The sequence below is a fragment of the Diabrotica virgifera genome, chromosome 2 (genome assembly GCF_917563875.1).
Source record: "Diabrotica virgifera virgifera chromosome 2, PGI_DIABVI_V3a".
Taxonomy (NCBI): Eukaryota; Metazoa; Arthropoda; class Insecta; order Coleoptera; family Chrysomelidae; genus Diabrotica; species Diabrotica virgifera.
The window spans coordinates 205077900-205097301 of NC_065444.1; the positions used below are offsets into that span (position 1 = coordinate 205077900).

The window sequence follows — 19402 nt, forward strand, 5'->3', positions numbered from 1 at the left end:
ATATGCTCCGATTACATTCTGTCAATGTAGAATAGGCGAGTGGTTTACCCCTATAAGCAGAGCATGATAATTTTTTTTGAATTTCTAATAGTATGGTATAACTAGACCCAAACCCACACATCCAAAGTGAAAGTTATCCTCCAACACCAAATTGTTCTATATGGTCCACATAATGTTCAGAAAAAAGTCACACCATTTTGAGCGTCGGGTTTGGGGGGGGAGAGGGGAAGAACTCGGTAAATTCGTAGTTTTTTATGTTTTTCCTAAATACTTCTAAAACTATACGATTTAGCATAAACAACCTTCTATACACAAATGTTCTACATTAAATTTGAAATAAAATAGGCCCCATGCATAATCCTTCTAAATAAACGGTTTCAAAGTTACTGAGGTAGTATAGTATAATTGGTCCAAAAAAGGCCTTACCTAAACATCCAAAGTAGAAGTTTTCCTCCAACACTAAATTGTTCTATATGGTCTGCATATTGTTCAGTAAAAATTTACACCATTTTGAGCGTTCGGTTTGGGGGGAGATGGGGGAGAATTCGGTAAATTAGTAGTTTTTTTACGTTTCTCGTCAATATTTCTAAAACTATGCTTTAGCGTAAACAGTGTTCTATACAAAAATGTTCTACATAAAATTAAAGAAAAACAAAATGGTCGTGTATATAATTGTTATAAAATCAACAGTTCTTGAGTTACGGAGGGTGAAAAGTGGAGGTTTTCGATACTTTTTATATTTTTTGGGCAATTTCCCACCTATTTTCTTTAACAGGATTGTGTTTTATAAATCAAATTTGCTATTTCAGTGGCCGATGGTTGGATGGTATGTTAGTGATAAGCCCTTGAAGAAACGTCAACCTCACCACCCAAAATAATCATCAATTGCCCAAAAAATATAAAAAGTATCAAAAACCTCCACATTTCACTCTCCGTAACTCTAGAACCGTTGATTTTATAACAATTATGTATAGGACTTTTTTTGTTTTAAATTTTATCTAGAACCTTTCTGTATAGAACATTGTTTACGCTAAAGTATAGTTTTAGAAATATTGACGAAAAACTTAAAAAAACTACTAATTTACCGACTTCTCCCCCATCTCCCCCCCCCCCAAACCGGACGCTCAAAATGGTGTAACTTTTTACTGAACCATATGTGGACCATATAGAACAATTTGGTGTAGGAGGAAAACTTTTATTTTGGATATCTGGGTTAGGCCTTTTTTGGACCAATTATACTATACTACCTCCGTAACTTTGGAATTGTTTATTTTAAAAGGATTATGCATGGGATCTTTTTTATTTCAAATTTAATGTAGAACATTTTTGTATAGAAGGTTGTTCATGCTAAACCGCACAGATTTAGAAATATTGACGAAAAACTTAAAAAAAAACTAAGAATGTACCGATTTCTCGCCCCTCTCCCCCCCAAACTCGACGCTCAAAATGGTGTGACTTTTTTCTGAACATTATGTGGACCATATAGAACAATTTGGTGTTGGAGGATAACTTTCACTTTGGATGTCTGCGTTATGCCATCTTTTGGATCAATTCTATCCCTACTATAATGCACCAAATCTTTTTTATTCAATTTTACATATTTTTCTTAGTCAAAATTTGGCGTCACGCTTTAATTACTGTTTTTTCTAATTTTAATTTTTAATATCTTTTCTCAGAACGAAATAATATGGGCATATAAAATTCACATTTAATATAAAACCAGATGCTAAGAAGGGCACGGTTTTACGAAACGAAATGTATCCCTAACCATATGTTTTTGGTGTGTTCAGTTTAACAAACTGAATTCCCCATAAATTAATTACCATATCAGACCTTATGTCAATAACTCACTTTGGAGATGCATTCGAAGACGTTTCTTAAAACTGCAGAAATGTTTCAACTTTTAAACGCCAGATCTGAATAATCCCCTTTCTGGCCAGATGGTAGAAACACAAACATATTAGCGTTTGTGGTTTTTTCAGCCACGGCAGTTGATTCACAACCTCCCGTCGGGAGTCACACTCCAGCGGGCGTCGGGATAGGTCAACAACACACCCTTACGAGATATAAGCAAAACACGTCTTTTTACCGATTAAAATAAATCTATTATTGAAAGTTTGTTGAAGTTATACTCCTTTAGGCGCAATAGGGAGTGAATTTTTATTATTCTGCGCGCATGCGCACAGAGACAGTATGTTGTTCGTTGTTAAATCTTTTAAGTTATGTATGTATCAGTCCAAAAAAGGTGTGGTAAAAATATATTAGTGTTTTTAGTAAATATATTTATTATAATTTTTGTGTCTTTGGATTTGGCTTCCTCGGGAGTAAGGTAGTACGTATAATTAAAACATTTTTATTTAATACTTCACTTCGTCTATTTACTACCGTGGTTTGTCATAATGTCCGAGAAACCGTCAAAACAATGCCTTCGTAGCCTCATTGGTACAGCATTCGACTACGAATCGAGAGGTCCTGGGTTCAAATTCGGACAATTACTGTCGTTTTTTTTTTTAATTTTTGGATTTTGGATTTTTGAAAAGTTAAATTCTTGAAAAGTTACTATTAAAATCAGTTTAATATTTAATAAAATAAAAATAAACTGTCAAAAGTATTTTATTTCGCTGGAATCATATAATAGAAGTATAACTTCTTACGTGCGTACAAAGTACCCACACATTCTTTTTGTGTTAACATTTATTTTAATTTTAGTTAATCGTTTCCAAACCATTCGGAACAAAAACATTTTCCTTTTATTTTTCTAACTGGGCCGCGAATTACTTATACAAAAAAGCAGTTCCACTGAATGGCTGAATTTTTTAGGTGTATATCATCGAAATAGATACTTTTTCTGTCTTGGTAGTTGTTCTAAAAATGCTTCCTTTTCGAGTTATTTGCAATTTTGTGTTGAAAAAATGCCTTAATGAGTGAGTTTTGGGATTTTGTTTCTAAAAAAACCACTAAATGAATAATTGCAATTCTACAAAAAGCTTTATAATTTTTAAAACTTCTGGTACAAGTAAGAATATTTTGACAAGGACAAGTGGTGTCTATTTTACTAAAAACATAGTTTTAAATTTTACCAAAGATACACGCGCCGCGCGGCTGAATCACTGCGACGCTTGTACAAGTTTAAGATACAATGCAACAGTAGAGAAATTCGAAATATTTGGGTCCATATTTTCAGCGAGATAGAAACCATTGACTCTTACATTATACACTACATTATATTAAATTTGCATCTATAAATCGACTGCATGATCGTATTTTGTAAGCTTCATCCCATATAATACCCCAATATTATCTTCTAAATTAATCAGCAGAATCCGATTGAACCCTAGAAACATCAAATAATCCAAATATTAGACATAGTATGTAAGATCTTAAGTCATATTTTAAATAAACCCTAATATAACCGAAATACTCGAAATACAGATGTATTGACAATATTGATTAAAAATTACAATAAAGGGAACGACAGTTTCTATTGAAAACATACTTGAAAACCGTGCATTAACTGTATTTCATCACAAAATTATTATTCAAGAATTATTAAATATCTAACTAAATACACTACTTTTATTTCACCCAATACTTTTATTTGAACAGTCGCATGTCCCCCCTGTTAAATAAACCGTACAATTACCTTTGAGTTCACGACATTCCGCGACAAATAAGCCCATTCACTTCTTATTCTAATCTAGTCAGCGTAGGTGCAAAGTCAAGAAATGGTACAAACATGGACACCACCCGATCTATCACAACCTTGTGCTGTTCACAACAATTTAACGACCTGTCAACCTTCGACATTCTTGTTTTTGCAATTAGTGGCGAATTTGTTCGGGTATTCACCGGACGCGAAGAACAAATACGGATACGATTATGACTTTAGTTCGGGATTTGCTTCGTGGGATTTTACAAACCCTTTCGAAAGTGCCAAACCTAAGCAAGAGGAGTACGACTTTATTGTTGTTGGTGCTGGAAGCGCGGGATGCGTTGTGGCTAACAGATTGACAGAAATCCAGCATTGGAGGGTAAGGATATTTTGTCAGAATACTCTTTAGTGCAAGAAAAGTATTGCGTACGATAATAGTCGAAACCACTTTTTTTAATAATTTGGATTATGATAAGACGAAATTTATTCCTGTGAGTTTTTTGTAAAATGCTTAGTGTAATATGCAAAAAAAAGAACATTTTAAACGCTGAAAATATTCAATTTTAGCGCCTTTGAGACCATTTTGTTCAGTAGATTTAACATCAAATTTAAAAAAAAAACAAAAATATGAAATGAAGTTAAGTAGTTTCGAAACCATAGTTTAAAATCTCCATAAAAAATTGAAATATCGTTGCATTTCGGAAGATTATAAGACCTATAACGTCTGAACGTTTTATAGTCCATGTGGTGAGACCGCTCCCGTCTGAAAAAAATTTCTGATTCCTTTTCTTTGTGGATTCCTATTCAAAAATATCTCCTTTAAACAAATCTGAAGGGTGCCGGGCGAAATTTTTGGGCAGAAATTGTTTAGAAATTTTTTTTAAACAAATACAAAAGATCACCTTTTTTGACCAGGAGAATATTTTTTTAGGTTTTTTGGGTCATTTTAATCAAGAAAGGTATCTTTTGATTTTTCTAAAAAATTGATAGTTTTTGAGTTATAGGCAATTTAAAATCTGAAAAATGCGGAAATACGCATTTTCAAGGCTTAAAAACTCATATTTAAATTAGTATTCTTGAGGTTGCCAAGTACTTGAATTGTAGTTCAAACATTCATTTTCAAGATTCTGCAGACTGATCGGGTCTAACTTAAATTTACACCGTTGTTATTTAATTGTTAATTATGCGTGTCCACCCAATTTTTTTGCCGGTGCGGCGCGCAGTATTTCCAAAAGTCTCCTATTTTCCTCCGAAAAATATATTTTGTAGATTTTTCGGGACATTCTAAATAAAATAGGTTTCTTGTCACTTTTCTCAAAACTTAATAGTTTTAAAGTTATAAGCGATTTAAAACGCATTTTCGGATTTTAAATCGCTTATAACTTTAAAACTATTAGTGGAGTCACTGAAGATGGATATGAGCTATTGCCTCCGATTTTGTTGAACCTCCATCGATTTGCATGAAAATTGGTGAGTGGTTAGAGGATATCTCAAGCAACAAAGGTGACATGGTGCCAACTTGCGCTTTTACCCTGGGGGTGGATGCCACCCCTTCTCGGGGGTGAAAATTATTTTATTAAAAATAACCCCCTAATTCGATAGAGGGACAAATTTCAAGCAAAATTTGTTATAGAAAGTTATTAAAATAAATCAAAACTTTTTGAGTTATTAAAGATCAAAAAATTTAATTTTTCTTGAGAAACGTGCATGTTTTTAACCAATTTTTCATCAATAACTCAAAAGGTGTAAGTTTTTACAAAAAACTTATTATTATCAAAATTGAAGCTAATAAAAATGAAATAAACCCCTTACTAGAAAAACCTTTTAATGTTAACTAAAAGTGAGTTATAGATAATTGAATGTATATTTTTTTTGGCGAGTAAAAAACTCTAAGTATTCAAGCTGAAATAACGGGAAATTGATGCATTTTATAACATAAACTTATTAAACATTTGTCAAAGTACTTAAAAATACCTATCAAATGAGCCCCCGAACATGTTGACAGCGTTAAAATTTATGGTCCAAAATTTTTTCAAAATTTATCTTTTAAAAATTTTTTCAAAAAATGTTATGGTTTTTTTTTTAATAACTCCGTTCCTGTTTACAATATGAGGTTCATCTAAAAACTGTTTAAAAGTTAATTACAAGTACTATTTAAGCACGTTGAACCTAAAATTTTAAACCCCTTACTTTTTAAAAAATAAAAGGTTAAATTACCCCGGTTGCATTGTTCCCACAGCAAAATTTAAGATTGAAACGTTTCTATCTCGGTTAGTTTTTACCCTATGGAGATAGTAAAACAGGTAAAATATTTGGCACAGAAAAACTAAAATTTGGTTTTATATAATTTTTTACGTATATTAAGTATTTTTGGAGTTATTATCAAAAGAATATGAGAATTACAATAATTTTAAAAATTATGATTTTTTTAAATTATATCTTTTTTTCAAAAATATGCATTCTAAACCGGTCAAAATTATAGAAAACATTACTTATGCTAATATAAAGAAGTTGTAAGGATTACTATAAATTTTAACTTTTGTGGAAATGGCGTATGTTTTATTTTTCATTTCTTCTTAAAAAAATCGAAACGGTTCTTTTATTTTCATTATAACTTGCTTAATTTTGAGGCTATTACCTTGTTCTGAAGCTCATTAGATAGGTATTCCGAGGTAATTTGACAAATTTTTAGCAGGAATATTTTATACATTGCATCGTTTTCCCGTTATTTAAGCTTGAATACTTAGATTTGGGTGATCGTCGAGAAAAAAACACATTTAATTGCCAATAACTCACTTTGAACTAACATTAGTTTAGTTCTTTATGTAAGGAATGCATTCAATTTTTTATTATCTTCAATTTCAGTAATACCAACTTTTTTGTAAAAGCTTATAGTTTTTGATTTATACGTGAAAACCCGATTTAAAACATGCATTTTTTAACGAAAAAATAAAATTTTTTGTCTTAAATAACTCAAAAAGTGTTGATTTATTTTAATAACTTTATATAACAAATTTTGCTTAGAATTTGTGCCTGTATTGATTTGTGGGATTATTTTTAATAGAAAAATTTTCACCACCGAAAAGGGGTGGCATCCACCCCCAGGGTAAAAGCGCAAGTTGGAATCTTGTCACCTTTGTTCCTTGAGGTATCCTCTAATTACTCACCAATTTTCATGAAAATCGATGGAGGTTCAACGAAATCGGAGGTGAAAACCTTCAGTGACTGCACTATATTAACTTTTGAGAAAAATGACAAGAAACCTTTTTTTTAGATTGTCCCAAAAAATTTAAAAAATATATTTTTCGTAGGAAAATAGGAGATTTTTGGAAAAAGTGCGCGCCGCACCGGCAAAAAAATCGGGTGGACACGCATAATTAACAATTAAATATCAAAGGTGTAAATTGAAGTAATACCCGATCAGTCTGCAGAATCTTGAAAATGAATGTTTAAGTTACAATGCAAGTAGTTGGCAACCTCAAAAATACTAATTTAAATATAAGTTTTTCAGATTTTAAATCGCCTCTATCTCGAAAACTATTAACTTTTGAGAAAAATCACAAGATACCTTTATTGTTTAGAATCACCCAAAAAACCTAAAAAAATATTCTTCGGGTCAAAAAAAGATGATGAACATATTGTTTAAACAATTTCTGCCCAAAAATTCCGCCCGGCACCCTTCAGATTTGTTTTAAAGGGGACATTTTTAAATAGGAATCCACAAAGGAAACCGAATCAGAAATTTTTTCAGACGGGAGCGGTCTCACCACATGGACTATCAATAATTTAAAGATAAATAATTTTGATCAAATTAGGCTACAAATCCTAACTTTTTGTTGTATAGCAATTTTTTACATATATCTTTGATACCTACTGTTGTACATTATTATATATGAAAATTGGTGGTATTTTCAAAAATTTAAAAATAATTTTTTCATGTAACCATATTTTTTAATTATTTATTTAAAATTGCCTTAACTGTAAGGTGAACGTCTAAGTGCAATGAGGACAGAAATAGCAGGGGTAGTATGTTTTTTTTCCTACGAAAAAATAGAAATTGATCTTATTGTATCGTAACTCTCCTAGTTCATAATATCCTAGTAGAACATTTTTTTAGTCTCGTAAAAGCACTCTTCTGCCTGCATGGGGCAAATTTTAAAGGTAATATAAAGTAAGATAGGCTAATTTTAAATTTTGTATTTTTATATTATTACCGTAATACACTGGACTATCAACTATCTAATAAAAAACAAAATATAGTAGCCTATTGATTATGTTCAAAATAAGAGATCTAAAAGGAACTACAACGTTAACGGGGTTCTATTATTTCATATGGTCAATGGACCTCTAAATATGAAAACACCGCGAGGTGCTACCATTTAAAGTGGTGCGTTTTTAAAAAGGGGTCAATTAGTCTGTAGGCACACGGTTCATTAGAATGAGTTCTATGCACTTTTGGTTCAAACACGTCTACAGAAAAATTGTTCCAGGTTAAATTTACTATCGAAATATCAGCTTTCCAAGTCAAAAATATATATTTTTACAAAAATGTATTAAAAAAAAGCAAAAAACAACACGAAAGAAAGCAATTTTTTTTCCACGGGGATATAGGTATAGGCATGGCCTCACAGGAAGAAAGACTTCCATCCTTCCTCTTTAAAATTACGTTTGCTAGAAGTCCTTAGGATTTATAATTTACGAACATTCGCCACTCACAACATTTTTGGGTAATTTTCCCTATTATTTCGTAAACATTGTTCTGTAACTTTTCTCTACGCAGCTTTAGGTATATGCAATGGTACATTTAGTAGGAAGAGAAGTCATTTTCCTTTAAAATGCGTTACTACAGAAGATTTTATGATTATTTTTAAGCAAGATATGGTTTTTCAAAATTTTTAATGATTAAATTTTTGATGATTAAACTTTTAATGATTAAACTTTTAATGATTTTTAATATGTTTTACGATTATTTATAAATTTCTCATTATAACTAGTTTTCTTCTACATTTAGGTACATACATTGCTAAATGCAAAAGAAAGCTTATTTTCTTTACTTTAAAATGGTGTATTTATAAATAATTCTAGAAATATTTTTAAACGAGATATGCTTTTTCAAAGTGTGACATATATACACATGCAATATGTCCCACTAAGTTGGAATAATATAAAAAAAAATTATTATTATTATATGAAAAAAAATTATTGTTCATAAAATACTCTGCATAGCCTAAGACCTAACATGCAATCATCAGATATCAAATTATATCCATAATATACGAGGTATGTTAAAAATATTAATTTTGCTCCATAGTAAAGTACTTTTATATTTCACAATATGAAAAAGTTTTATCAAGAAAAGTTATTTTGAATTAAAAATTATGTTACAATTATATTCTTCTAATTGAAAAAAAAAATTAAACTATTTCTTAAATTACGGATACCTTTGGTTATCCTAGGAATATCTCGTTTAAAAATATTCCAATAATTTTTTACAATATGTACAATATTTTAAAGTAACGAAAATGAGCTTTCTTTTTTATTCTACAATATCAATATATACCTAAATGTACAAGACAAAAATAATGTGAAATTTAAAAAATAATCAAAAATCTTTAAAAGTATAAAATTTTGAAAAACCATTACTTGCTTAAAAATACGACTATATCCTACAACCTTATACAAAATGCCATTATAGTGGTAACTGACATCTCTTCCTACTAAATGTACCACTGCATATACCTACAAATGCGTAGAAAAAAGTTACACAGCAATGTCTGCGAAATAATGTGGAAAATAGCCCAAAAATGCTGTAAGCGGCGAAATTTGAAAAATGATATTTCGAAAACAATAAATCCTAGAGACTTCTACTAAACGTCATTTGAAAGACAAAGGATGGAAGTTTGTTTTTCTATGCAGCATCACTTATGCCTAAATCTCTGTGGAAAAAAGTTATGGGGCAAAAAACAAAATTGCTTTCTTTCGTGTTCTTTTTATGCTATTTTTGAATTTATTTTTGTAAAAAAAATATTTTTGACTTTCAAAGGTTATATTTCGATAGTAAATTTAATCTGAAACAATTTTTCTTTAGACGTGTTGGTACCAAAAGTGCATAGAACTCACCCTAATGCACCCTGTGCCTAGGGACTAATTCACCCCTTTCTCAAAAACGCACTCTTTAAAGGGTAGCATTCCACGGTTTTTTTTATATTTAGAGGTCCATTGACCATATGAAACAATAAAACCCCGTTAATGTTGTAGTTCCTTTCTTAAGAGGATCGGTACGTATTTTCGGCTGCAATGCTATTCAAATGGGGATTAATTTTTTTCGAATCCTGAGAAAACTAATAAGTATTTTTGAAAAATTTAAACGCACAATGAAAGATTACGTTATTAGCGAGGGCCGAAAGTCCCTGAGAACTTCTGTAATGTTTATTTTAATAAGTTACAGGGGTGAAAAACTAAGAGAAAATTTAGTGTGATTTTTAACTTCAAATATCTCATTCGAAAGAAACTTCTTATATATTCTAGGGACTTTCGGCCCTCGAAAATAATTTAGTCTTTCATTTTGTGTTTAAATTTTTTTAAAATATGTATTAGTTTTTTCAGGATTCGAAAAAAATGGACACCATGTCCGTGGAAATCGAACATTCGCTATCTTTGTCATACAGTCATACAACCAGTGGCGGCCCGTGAGGTAGTGCCATAGAGCCATGGCACTACCTTGCTAACTATCCATAAACATATTTTTTATCTTCAAAACTTTTTAATACCTATTAATTTTTTTGTGTGTATTTCTTTTGATCTTCATAAATTATATAAAATATGGCAACTATGGGCGCAATACAATCCCTGCCGACAGCGGAGAGTATTCGACAGGAGAATCTCCCTCGCGCCGAAGTCAGTACTGGCACGAGTAAAGAGAGAAAGATTTTACGAGCATTATATGTAAGTGACAGAGAAAGAGCTATATTGGACTATTAGTATACCTTAACATTAGAATCTCTGTGCCAGGCACGAGGGTATGAAGCCAGGTCTATTTATTTTGAGTTTCTTTACGTGCTGGTTTGTCGCTTTTATTATGTATATTTTCTGTTAAAAAGTTTTTGTATTTATAATTAAACTTTTGGTGCATCATGATCGTGGGTATTTTGATAATATTTTGATTATTTCTTAAGTTTAATTTATTAATTGACAATAAATATTAGTATTTTAAAAATTTTTTTGGTGGTTTTTCGCTAGAAAAAAAACTACAAATGTTATAAGGTGTTGTGGAGCTTTCGAGTTAGCTTTAAGAGGTCACGACGAAAAAGAAAATTCAGAAAATAGAGGCATATTTAAGGAACTGGTCAATTTTAGCGCCGAATTAGACAACGACTTAAAGGTTCATATTATTCAAAGTACCAGATCTTTCAAAGGGCTACCTTCTCCGGACATTTAGTTGCTTCTAATTTATTTATGTCGGAGAAGTTTTCTGCTTATAAGCATCAGTTCTCCGAATCATTTCTTAATGAACCATGGAGACTGGAGACAATTTTAATTTTTAAGCAAAACTCGGTTTAAAACTGAATTAGAAGTAGGTACTGTATTAGCAAGACGAATTAAGTACTACCTCTGGGGCTGTTTCGCTATCGGTTTTATTGTAGAGGGAAGGTTCAAAAAGCACATTTGAAGAAACTATTAAACTTTTAAGTATTTTAGTTACCATTCCTATATCAACATCTGAAGCAGAACGCTGTTTTTCGATGTTTACATCGAAACCTAGTGCTTTAGGTATGCTATCTGCAGAAAAGCATTTTGTAAATTGTATTGATAATTTTAATTATAAAGTCATTGAAAACTTTGCAACCAAAAAATAGAAGAATGAACTTCATATATCGTAAACTTTAAAAGTGACATTACAAAAATTTGTGCATGTGTGTGAATAATGAAATAGTATTATTTTTATAAATTGGTAAATAGAGACTAAATCGTAATAACAATTTTCAAGCACTATCAGCAGTAAATGCTGGTGGTAGGTTAAGAGGTTTTTATTATTAATTAATTTACGGAACTGTTTTGATCAATGTTGGACAATAGGACTTTTCATTCACAGTCATTTGTTTCGAGCTTCTGTCATGTGTCACATAATATTAATATATCTGCGTCATACGTTATTGGTATATACCAATGATACAAACCCAAGACGTATGGCGTAGATATATTAATATTATGTGACACATGACAGTAGCTCGAAACAAATGACAATCGATGAAAAGCCCTATTGCTTGGCACCTCAGATCAATAAACTTAAGATATGTACATAAGATAAAAGTATCCGCGCATATTTTTTTTAGTTTTTGTTGTCAGTATACCTTTTTTTGACAATATCGTGAATCCGTCACTAAAAATTTTGGCGGCTGCCCGAGTTGTGGCACTACCTTCTTAAAGTGGTACGAGCCGCCACTGCATACAACGCACTCATTCGAATATGTTATGACAAGACTCAAGACAGTGACAAGTAGAGATGTGTCCGACACCGACACGCTATTTTGATATAGCAGTTCACTCTGCTACTGCTTTTTAACGCTTTTACGATGATAATAAAATCAATCAAAGAGTTGTTTGTTAAATAGTATTGATAGTGTATTTGAAAAATAATAATTGATTTAAGGCGTACAATTAATAAAAAGTTATTTATTGTTTACATATTATTTATGAAAAATCCAAGTATTTCAAGTCATTAAAGTTCAAATAAAAATATTATTTTATAAGAGTTTGTTCCGATAACCGTAAATAGGTACGAGTTTAGCTATAAAGTAAAGTGCCTATGATGGCATAAAATGTAGTAAATGCTACTGCTTCAAGTACGTACTACATTTTTGAAGATTTCACTACACTTAAAAAGCATTTGCTTTTCTCCGTAGTATTTGCTACTATTTACCAGCCTACATAGAAGAATGTACTACGCCTTTGAAGCATAGGCGTAACCAGGGGGGTTTTGGGGGTTATAACCCCCCATTGGGATGTACTTTGAGCTCTATACGCTTAACACCATACCCCTCGGAGACCTTCCAGTAGTTGTAACCATGCCCTTTCCAGTAGTTGTAACCCCCCCTTAGGATTATCCTGGTTACGCCTATGCTTTGAAGTATGTGCTTGTTTAGTAGTATTTTGCTTCAGTTTAAGTGAAGTTGATGGGTGGACGTCTTCGGCGTAGGTATTTTTTTGTTACAATATGGCATCATTTATGAATGTGTGTCATAAAAAAATTTACAAACTAAGAAGAAGATTCTTAATTTTTGGGGTCATTCTTTTATTAAATAAAATTTAATAATTGTGAAGAAAATTAACAAATAACAATTGTTCATTTTTCTATTCTTCGCCTATTTCTTCGCTTTTCAGTAACACATTTCTTGTAACAACGTCCCATATTTTAATTTACGCAAATAAAGAAATAAATAAAGTCTTTATAAATTAATTGAGTAATACTACATTTATACAACGCAGTTCTTCACATGCTCAAACCTTATCTAAGCTTTCCATGGTAACAGTACATTATTAAAATAACTTTACAACTTTTTTTATTTTTCGACTATTTGTATAGTATATAAATAATGGTAACCACTGAATACATAATTAGTGAAAAAATAATCCTATCATTTATACAAGTAAAGATTATCCAAGAACATTCAAAAACTGAACGAAACCGAAATAGCCATCTCTACCTTTCTAATGACAATGTCACTGTCAACCTAATGTTTACATCTGCAGTTTCTATACCAGTGATAATTTTACTACACGTAGTTTGCCGTGTAAAGACAGAAAAAGTAGGGATAGCCGTAAAATATTTGCGAATTATGTACCCATAGCCTTAAGTACATAATCAATAATAGCCTATGGTATCTACATTCGCTCTCGCGAGATTTTTTTTGACACATTCGGAATAGGAAACATACAACAGAAAAATTCCTACCTCACACAATTAACTGCTAAAATCAACTCAAATCAACTTAATCTTTCATTAAAAAAAGAAGAATTATTAGAAATAGTGGGAGTGTCTACTAATCTCATACAATTTTGTGAAGTTTATTTCTACAAAATATTTTTATTTTGTACAATAAATAATTTTCTCATTTGTTATCAATACATTATAATGGTGTAAATAAATAATTATTGATTGGCGTAAGGTTTATGTTATTTTTATGTCTGTTTGTTATTAATAATATTGGATATGAGCCGGTGCGTTGGTTTTGTAATAATTTCCAATCACTTCTGACAACTGAACTTTTCAAAAAAAAAAATTACTAACGTCAGTGTCAAAGTGAATCTCGATAGAGCGAATTCAGATTAACATCGGCATTTTTAGAGTCATTTATCATTTATGTCAAAAATCTCCTAATACCAAGGAATTTATATTTTTTATAAAGTAAGCGCGAGCTTTTCTGACTATAACTTTTATTTCGGAATTATATTTGATATTGTTCCTTATGGAAATGTACTTATTTGTGTTTTTCGATCCGCTTGCATTGTAGTGCCTACTAAGTTTTAAGAACTTGTTTTTTTATATAGTGATGGAGAGTTCATATTGTCCACTGCACTTTTATAGTTTCCATTTTGATTGAACCGCTGAATGGCTCTTTAAACGACACTTAATCCTATATATACTCCTATAATATACAGAGTCGGTATTTTCTTATCGATGGTATGGGTCTTTAATAAGAGCAACAAAGAGACATGCATTTATTATACATTTAAAACGGGTTAGAAGATATTGGGCAGCCGAAGTAGCCGAAGATTGGGCGTTGTAGGTATGGCTTTGTCAGACAGCGTTGCCGAATTTGGAAATTATCAAAAGAAAATATTAAAGTAGAAAAAATAATATAGTTAACTTTTTGTAAACAGATAGATATAATAAACAAATTATTTAAAAATAACAAAATATTGTTTTCACCCATTTTAAAAAAATGTGAAAACGTTGAATTATAATTCAACGTTTATTTTTTTACTTATATTTTTCTTTTAAATAATTTGTTTAGTAGATGTACTTATTTGTTCACAAAAAATAATATAGGTACCGTAATGAGTGCGCTATTAAGAACCGGCAAAATAACGCAAAAGATGGAAAGCATAATACGTTGTGTAATAAAAAGAAATGAAACTAATAGAGATGTAAAATTATCGATAGGAACCTATAAATTTACATAACATTACATAGTTTCGCACCATTAGACATATCTGAGCAGCAGAATTTTATAAAATTCTAAATGTTTTCTGTCACAGACGTCTAAAGGAGGGAAACTATGTAGGTACCTGATGTAATGTAAACTTATAGGTTCCTATCGATAATTTTACACATCTACTAGTTTCATCTCTTTTTATTTCACAGCGTATTAAGTTTTCCATCTTTTGCGTTATTTAACCGGTTATTAGCGCGCTCATCACTGTATTATTTTTTTTCTACTTTGATGGATAATTAGATACGCATGTCTGTCTCTCTCAGAGACTTTGTAAACACAACTTTTCCGTCATTAGATAAGACAGGACAAATGAGCTGTCGAATGAAAGTTCATTACCCAACGATCTTATTAAGGTGAGAAATTTGACCTTGCACTTCCAGTTTTAGAGTTGAAACTTGAAGTACTATTTTAAAGTCGCCCAATAAATATTATAAACGACTTATTATTGGACGCGCTTTAGCAAGACGAAAACCATTATATTTTTCCGGCTTTGTGCAAGTCTGTCCGTCCGTCTGTCTATCGAATATAACTCCTACTTTATTAAAACACTCAACTCCGGTAGCAAGATAATATAGCAGGAGACCTAAAAGCTACGGGCGTGGAGAACTGGACAGAGATTGTCTAAGACAGAGAAGAGTGAAGGCATGCTGTCGAGTGGGCTAAAACCCACGAAGGGTTGTAACGCCACGTAGTACGTAGTGAGTAGGTGTCGAGTTAAGGATGGTATTAAAGCTGAGAAATTGGACTTCACACTTCCGGTTGCAGAGTTGAAACTGGAAGTAGTGTTTTAAAGCCGCCGAAATAGTACAAGCGACATATTATTCGATGCGCTTTAGCAATACGCAGACAAGGTATCAAATTAGATCTTATAACCCAAAGATGGTATCAGTTGCAACCGGAAGTACTGTTTTAAAATCACCGAAATAGTACAATACATTTGTTTTCGTCTTGCTAAAACGTGTTAAATAATACATTGCTTGTATTAATTCGGCGTCATTAAAACCGTACTCCCGGTTGTAACTCTATAAACGGAAGTCCGAGGTCAAATTTCTTACTTCTAATGCCATCTTTGGGTTATAAGCTCTCATTCGACACATCATTTGTCATTCTATTTTTTTGTCGGACGGACTGACTTGACTAATACCGGAAGCATCTTGCTACGGCGCGTCGAATAATATGTCGCTTGTACTATTTCGGAGACTTTAAAATAGTACTTGTGCGATCAAGTTTCTTACTTTAATAACATCCTTGGGTTAAGAGCTTTCACTCTTACACCTCATTTTTGTCCTTCTGTCTGATCTTATGACGGAAAGTTGTTTACAAAGTCTCTGGGACAGAAAAACTTGCATAATTAATTAATTAAAGTAGAAAACATATTATATTAATGTTTGTTAACAAATAGTGTAGGTACTAACCAAATTATTTAAAAGAAAAAACTAATAAAAAAATAAACGTTGAAATATAATTCAACGTTTTCACATTTCTTAAAATTGGCGAAAACAATATTTTTTTACTTAAGTTTCTTTTTCTTTTAAATAATATGTTTATTATATCTGTTTACAAAAAGTTAAATATATTATTTTTTCTATTTTAATATTTTCTTTTGATAATTTCCAACTTTGGCAACACTGTCTGACAAAGCCATTACCTACGACCCGAAATTTTTTGGTGAACCTTCCCAGTTCCGCCACGTTCGACCGTCCCACATCTTCTAACCCGTTTTAAATGTATAATAAATACATGTCTCTTTGTTGCTCTTATTAAATTCGCATACGATCGATAAGAAAATACCGACTCTGTATACCTACTCCTTATAGCAGCTGACCGACATGATATTGGATATGGCTATCTTGAAATAAAGCCACGGCTCTTGCAGCATCCACTAGTGTTAATATCATTTTATTCTTCCTCTTCTTCTTCTTCTTCTTCTTCTTCTTCTTCTTCTTCTTCTTCGTCTTCTTCCTCTTCTTCTTCTTCTTCTTTGTGTGCCTTTAAGACCTCTGTTTTCAGTTGCGTCCTTAACTTTCCAAGCTTCAACTCAATATAAAAATACAGAAAATACGTGTCATCTCATAGTCATTTTAATTCAATTAACAATCGAAACTCAATACATTTTAATATCAAATTAGTCTGGTTGGTCTTAATACCAGATCGAGGAAAAGAGAGGACTAAGAAGGAAAGGAGTATCGTGGCTAAGAAACATCCGACAATGGACAGAGCTAAATTTTAAACCGTTAATAAAAACAGCTGAAAACAGAGAAGAATTTGCAATTGTAGTAGCCAACCTTCATTGATAAGAGGGCACTTTAAGAAGAAAATGCTCTGGTTGTGAAAATTAATACGATAACAAATTAATTTCTTGTCGCTTATAGAACTTGAATTTTTGAAAAAAAGACAATTTCCTATTGTGTATAAGAACTGCGATAAAAACTTAAAAAATTATGTATAGAAGTTAATAATGTAGATACCTATATGAAGGTTTCGGTCTAAATTTAAGTATATAGGCATGATATACTTATAACAAGTTGTAATTAGACTGGTTTCTGGTAAATTCTATACAATAACGACAATTTTATATGTACTAACAATATGATATTAATTTTCCGCGAAGAAATGGGAACTATAATTTGCTGCAAGTTCTTGTTTAAGGGGGCTTTGAAATAATTGACACAAGATAAGTTTTTATTTTCGCTATTCTGAGATTATACTTGTTTGTCATATTGTTATAATTGTTTTCAACACTGAATTTTAGTCGTGAGGAAATGACAGATTGATATGATATGAATTTTAGGAGTGTTTCAAAAACTCATTACTTGCCACAAAAATTTATAAGGAACGGTATCCACAACGTCGAAAACCAAATAAGAGAGCATTTGACAACTTATTAGACAGGTTTATTCGTACTGGTTCTGTTTTATATGAAGTAAAGGAAAAAACAAATACCATTATTACGGATGAATATGAATTAAATGTTTTACTGGCTGCTACAGAAAATCCTCATACAAGTATTCGAAATATTACAAGAAAGCAATATATAAGTTATGGATCTATCCAAAACATACTCAAGAAAAACAACATGCACCCGTATCATATACAAATATATCAGGAACTTGTTGGGGATGATTTCGAACGAAAAGTACAATTTTGTCAGTGGTCAAAACAGCAAATAGTTATACAGAGGGATTTTTTTGAGTTTGTTTTTTTTTTGGAGACCAGGCAACATTCTACAAAAATGGTAGTGTAAACAGACACAATTTTCATTATTATTCCATAACCAATCTGTACTGTGCTCACACACATAGTCAAACGAGATATTCCTTAAATTTTTGGGGTGGAATCATAGGCAATTACGTTATAGATCCTTTTTTCTTTGAGAACTCGCTAAATGGTGAGGTTTATTTAAATTTTCTAGTGAATCATTTACCTATTCTAATTGAAAATGTACCATTAAACATCCGCCAACATATGTGGTACCTTTATGATGGAGCCCCTGCTTACCACAACGCACTTGTCAACGGTGAACTCGATGAACTATTTCTTGAAAGATAGATAGGAAGAGATGGTCCAGTTCACTGGCCACCAAAATCACCAGAATTAAACAAAGTTGACTTCTTCTTCTGGGGTAATATTAAAGACCTAGTGTATTGGACACCTCCAACAATAGTTGACGATATGAAAATAAGGATTCAAAACGCCTTTCAAAGTGTCTCAGAACAAATGCTTACAAACGTCAGTAGGGTTTTCGAAACTCGTCTCCAGGCTTGTGTAGACGTTATGGGAGGACACTTTGAACACCTTTTATAAGAAACATAAGAAGTACGTTGATAATTTTTTGTTTAATTAATTTTCTTAATAAATGTTAGTAAATTAAAGTATTGTTATTAATAACTAAAGTAATACATGTTGTTATCAACAATAAAACTAAAATATCTCGAAAAGTAATAACTTTAGGTATAGGAAATATTTAAAAGATATGCAAGTATACTGATAGAAATTTTCGATGATATAAAATACAGGGTGTTCCATTTAAAAATATGAAGATAATCTTTTATTTGCATTTTGACTTACCCTGTTATGGAGGAACCTGTATATTTCTCACTAATTTTAAAATGCGCACATTAAAGGTGCCTATAACTTTTATTCACAACTTTTTTTCATATATTGTATAATAACATACATATTGGATTTTGTCACAGAAGTTGATCACCCTGTATATTGGTTATTAATCGTGGTTTTTAAATTAATTTGTATAGTTGTCCTTTTAATTAATACATTTTATCCTTTGCAATTAATCATTCGAATCAATGGCGTTACAAATCTTCGTGATCCTTTGCCGCGTTTATTATTGCCTTCCATGTTTGCCGGTCCTATGCAACTATTTCCCATTGTCTCATTTCCATTTTCTCCAGATCCTCTCTGCATGATTGCTTTTTTCACCTATTTCTAAGCCGTCCTATAGATCTTCTCCCATCTGGTTTTTTTCCAAATACTTCTGCCTATATGTATCACTGCCCATCTTGAGGTCAATTGGGTC

At 31.5% G+C, this 19402-nt stretch overlaps 1 protein-coding gene across 1 annotated transcript in view; it reads left to right on the plus strand.

The window, feature by feature from the left end:
- Window positions 1–3712: 3712 nt before the first annotated feature.
- LOC126879768 (glucose dehydrogenase [FAD, quinone]-like) overlaps window positions 3713–19402 on the plus strand; it is a 129680-nt gene continuing 113990 nt past the window's right edge. Inside the window, exon 1 of the mRNA XM_050643018.1 lies at window positions 3713–4031. Coding sequence (XP_050498975.1) covers window positions 3726–4031 — 306 coding nt within the window. The 5' untranslated portion in view covers window positions 3713–3725. The remainder of the gene's footprint in view (window positions 4032–19402) is intronic.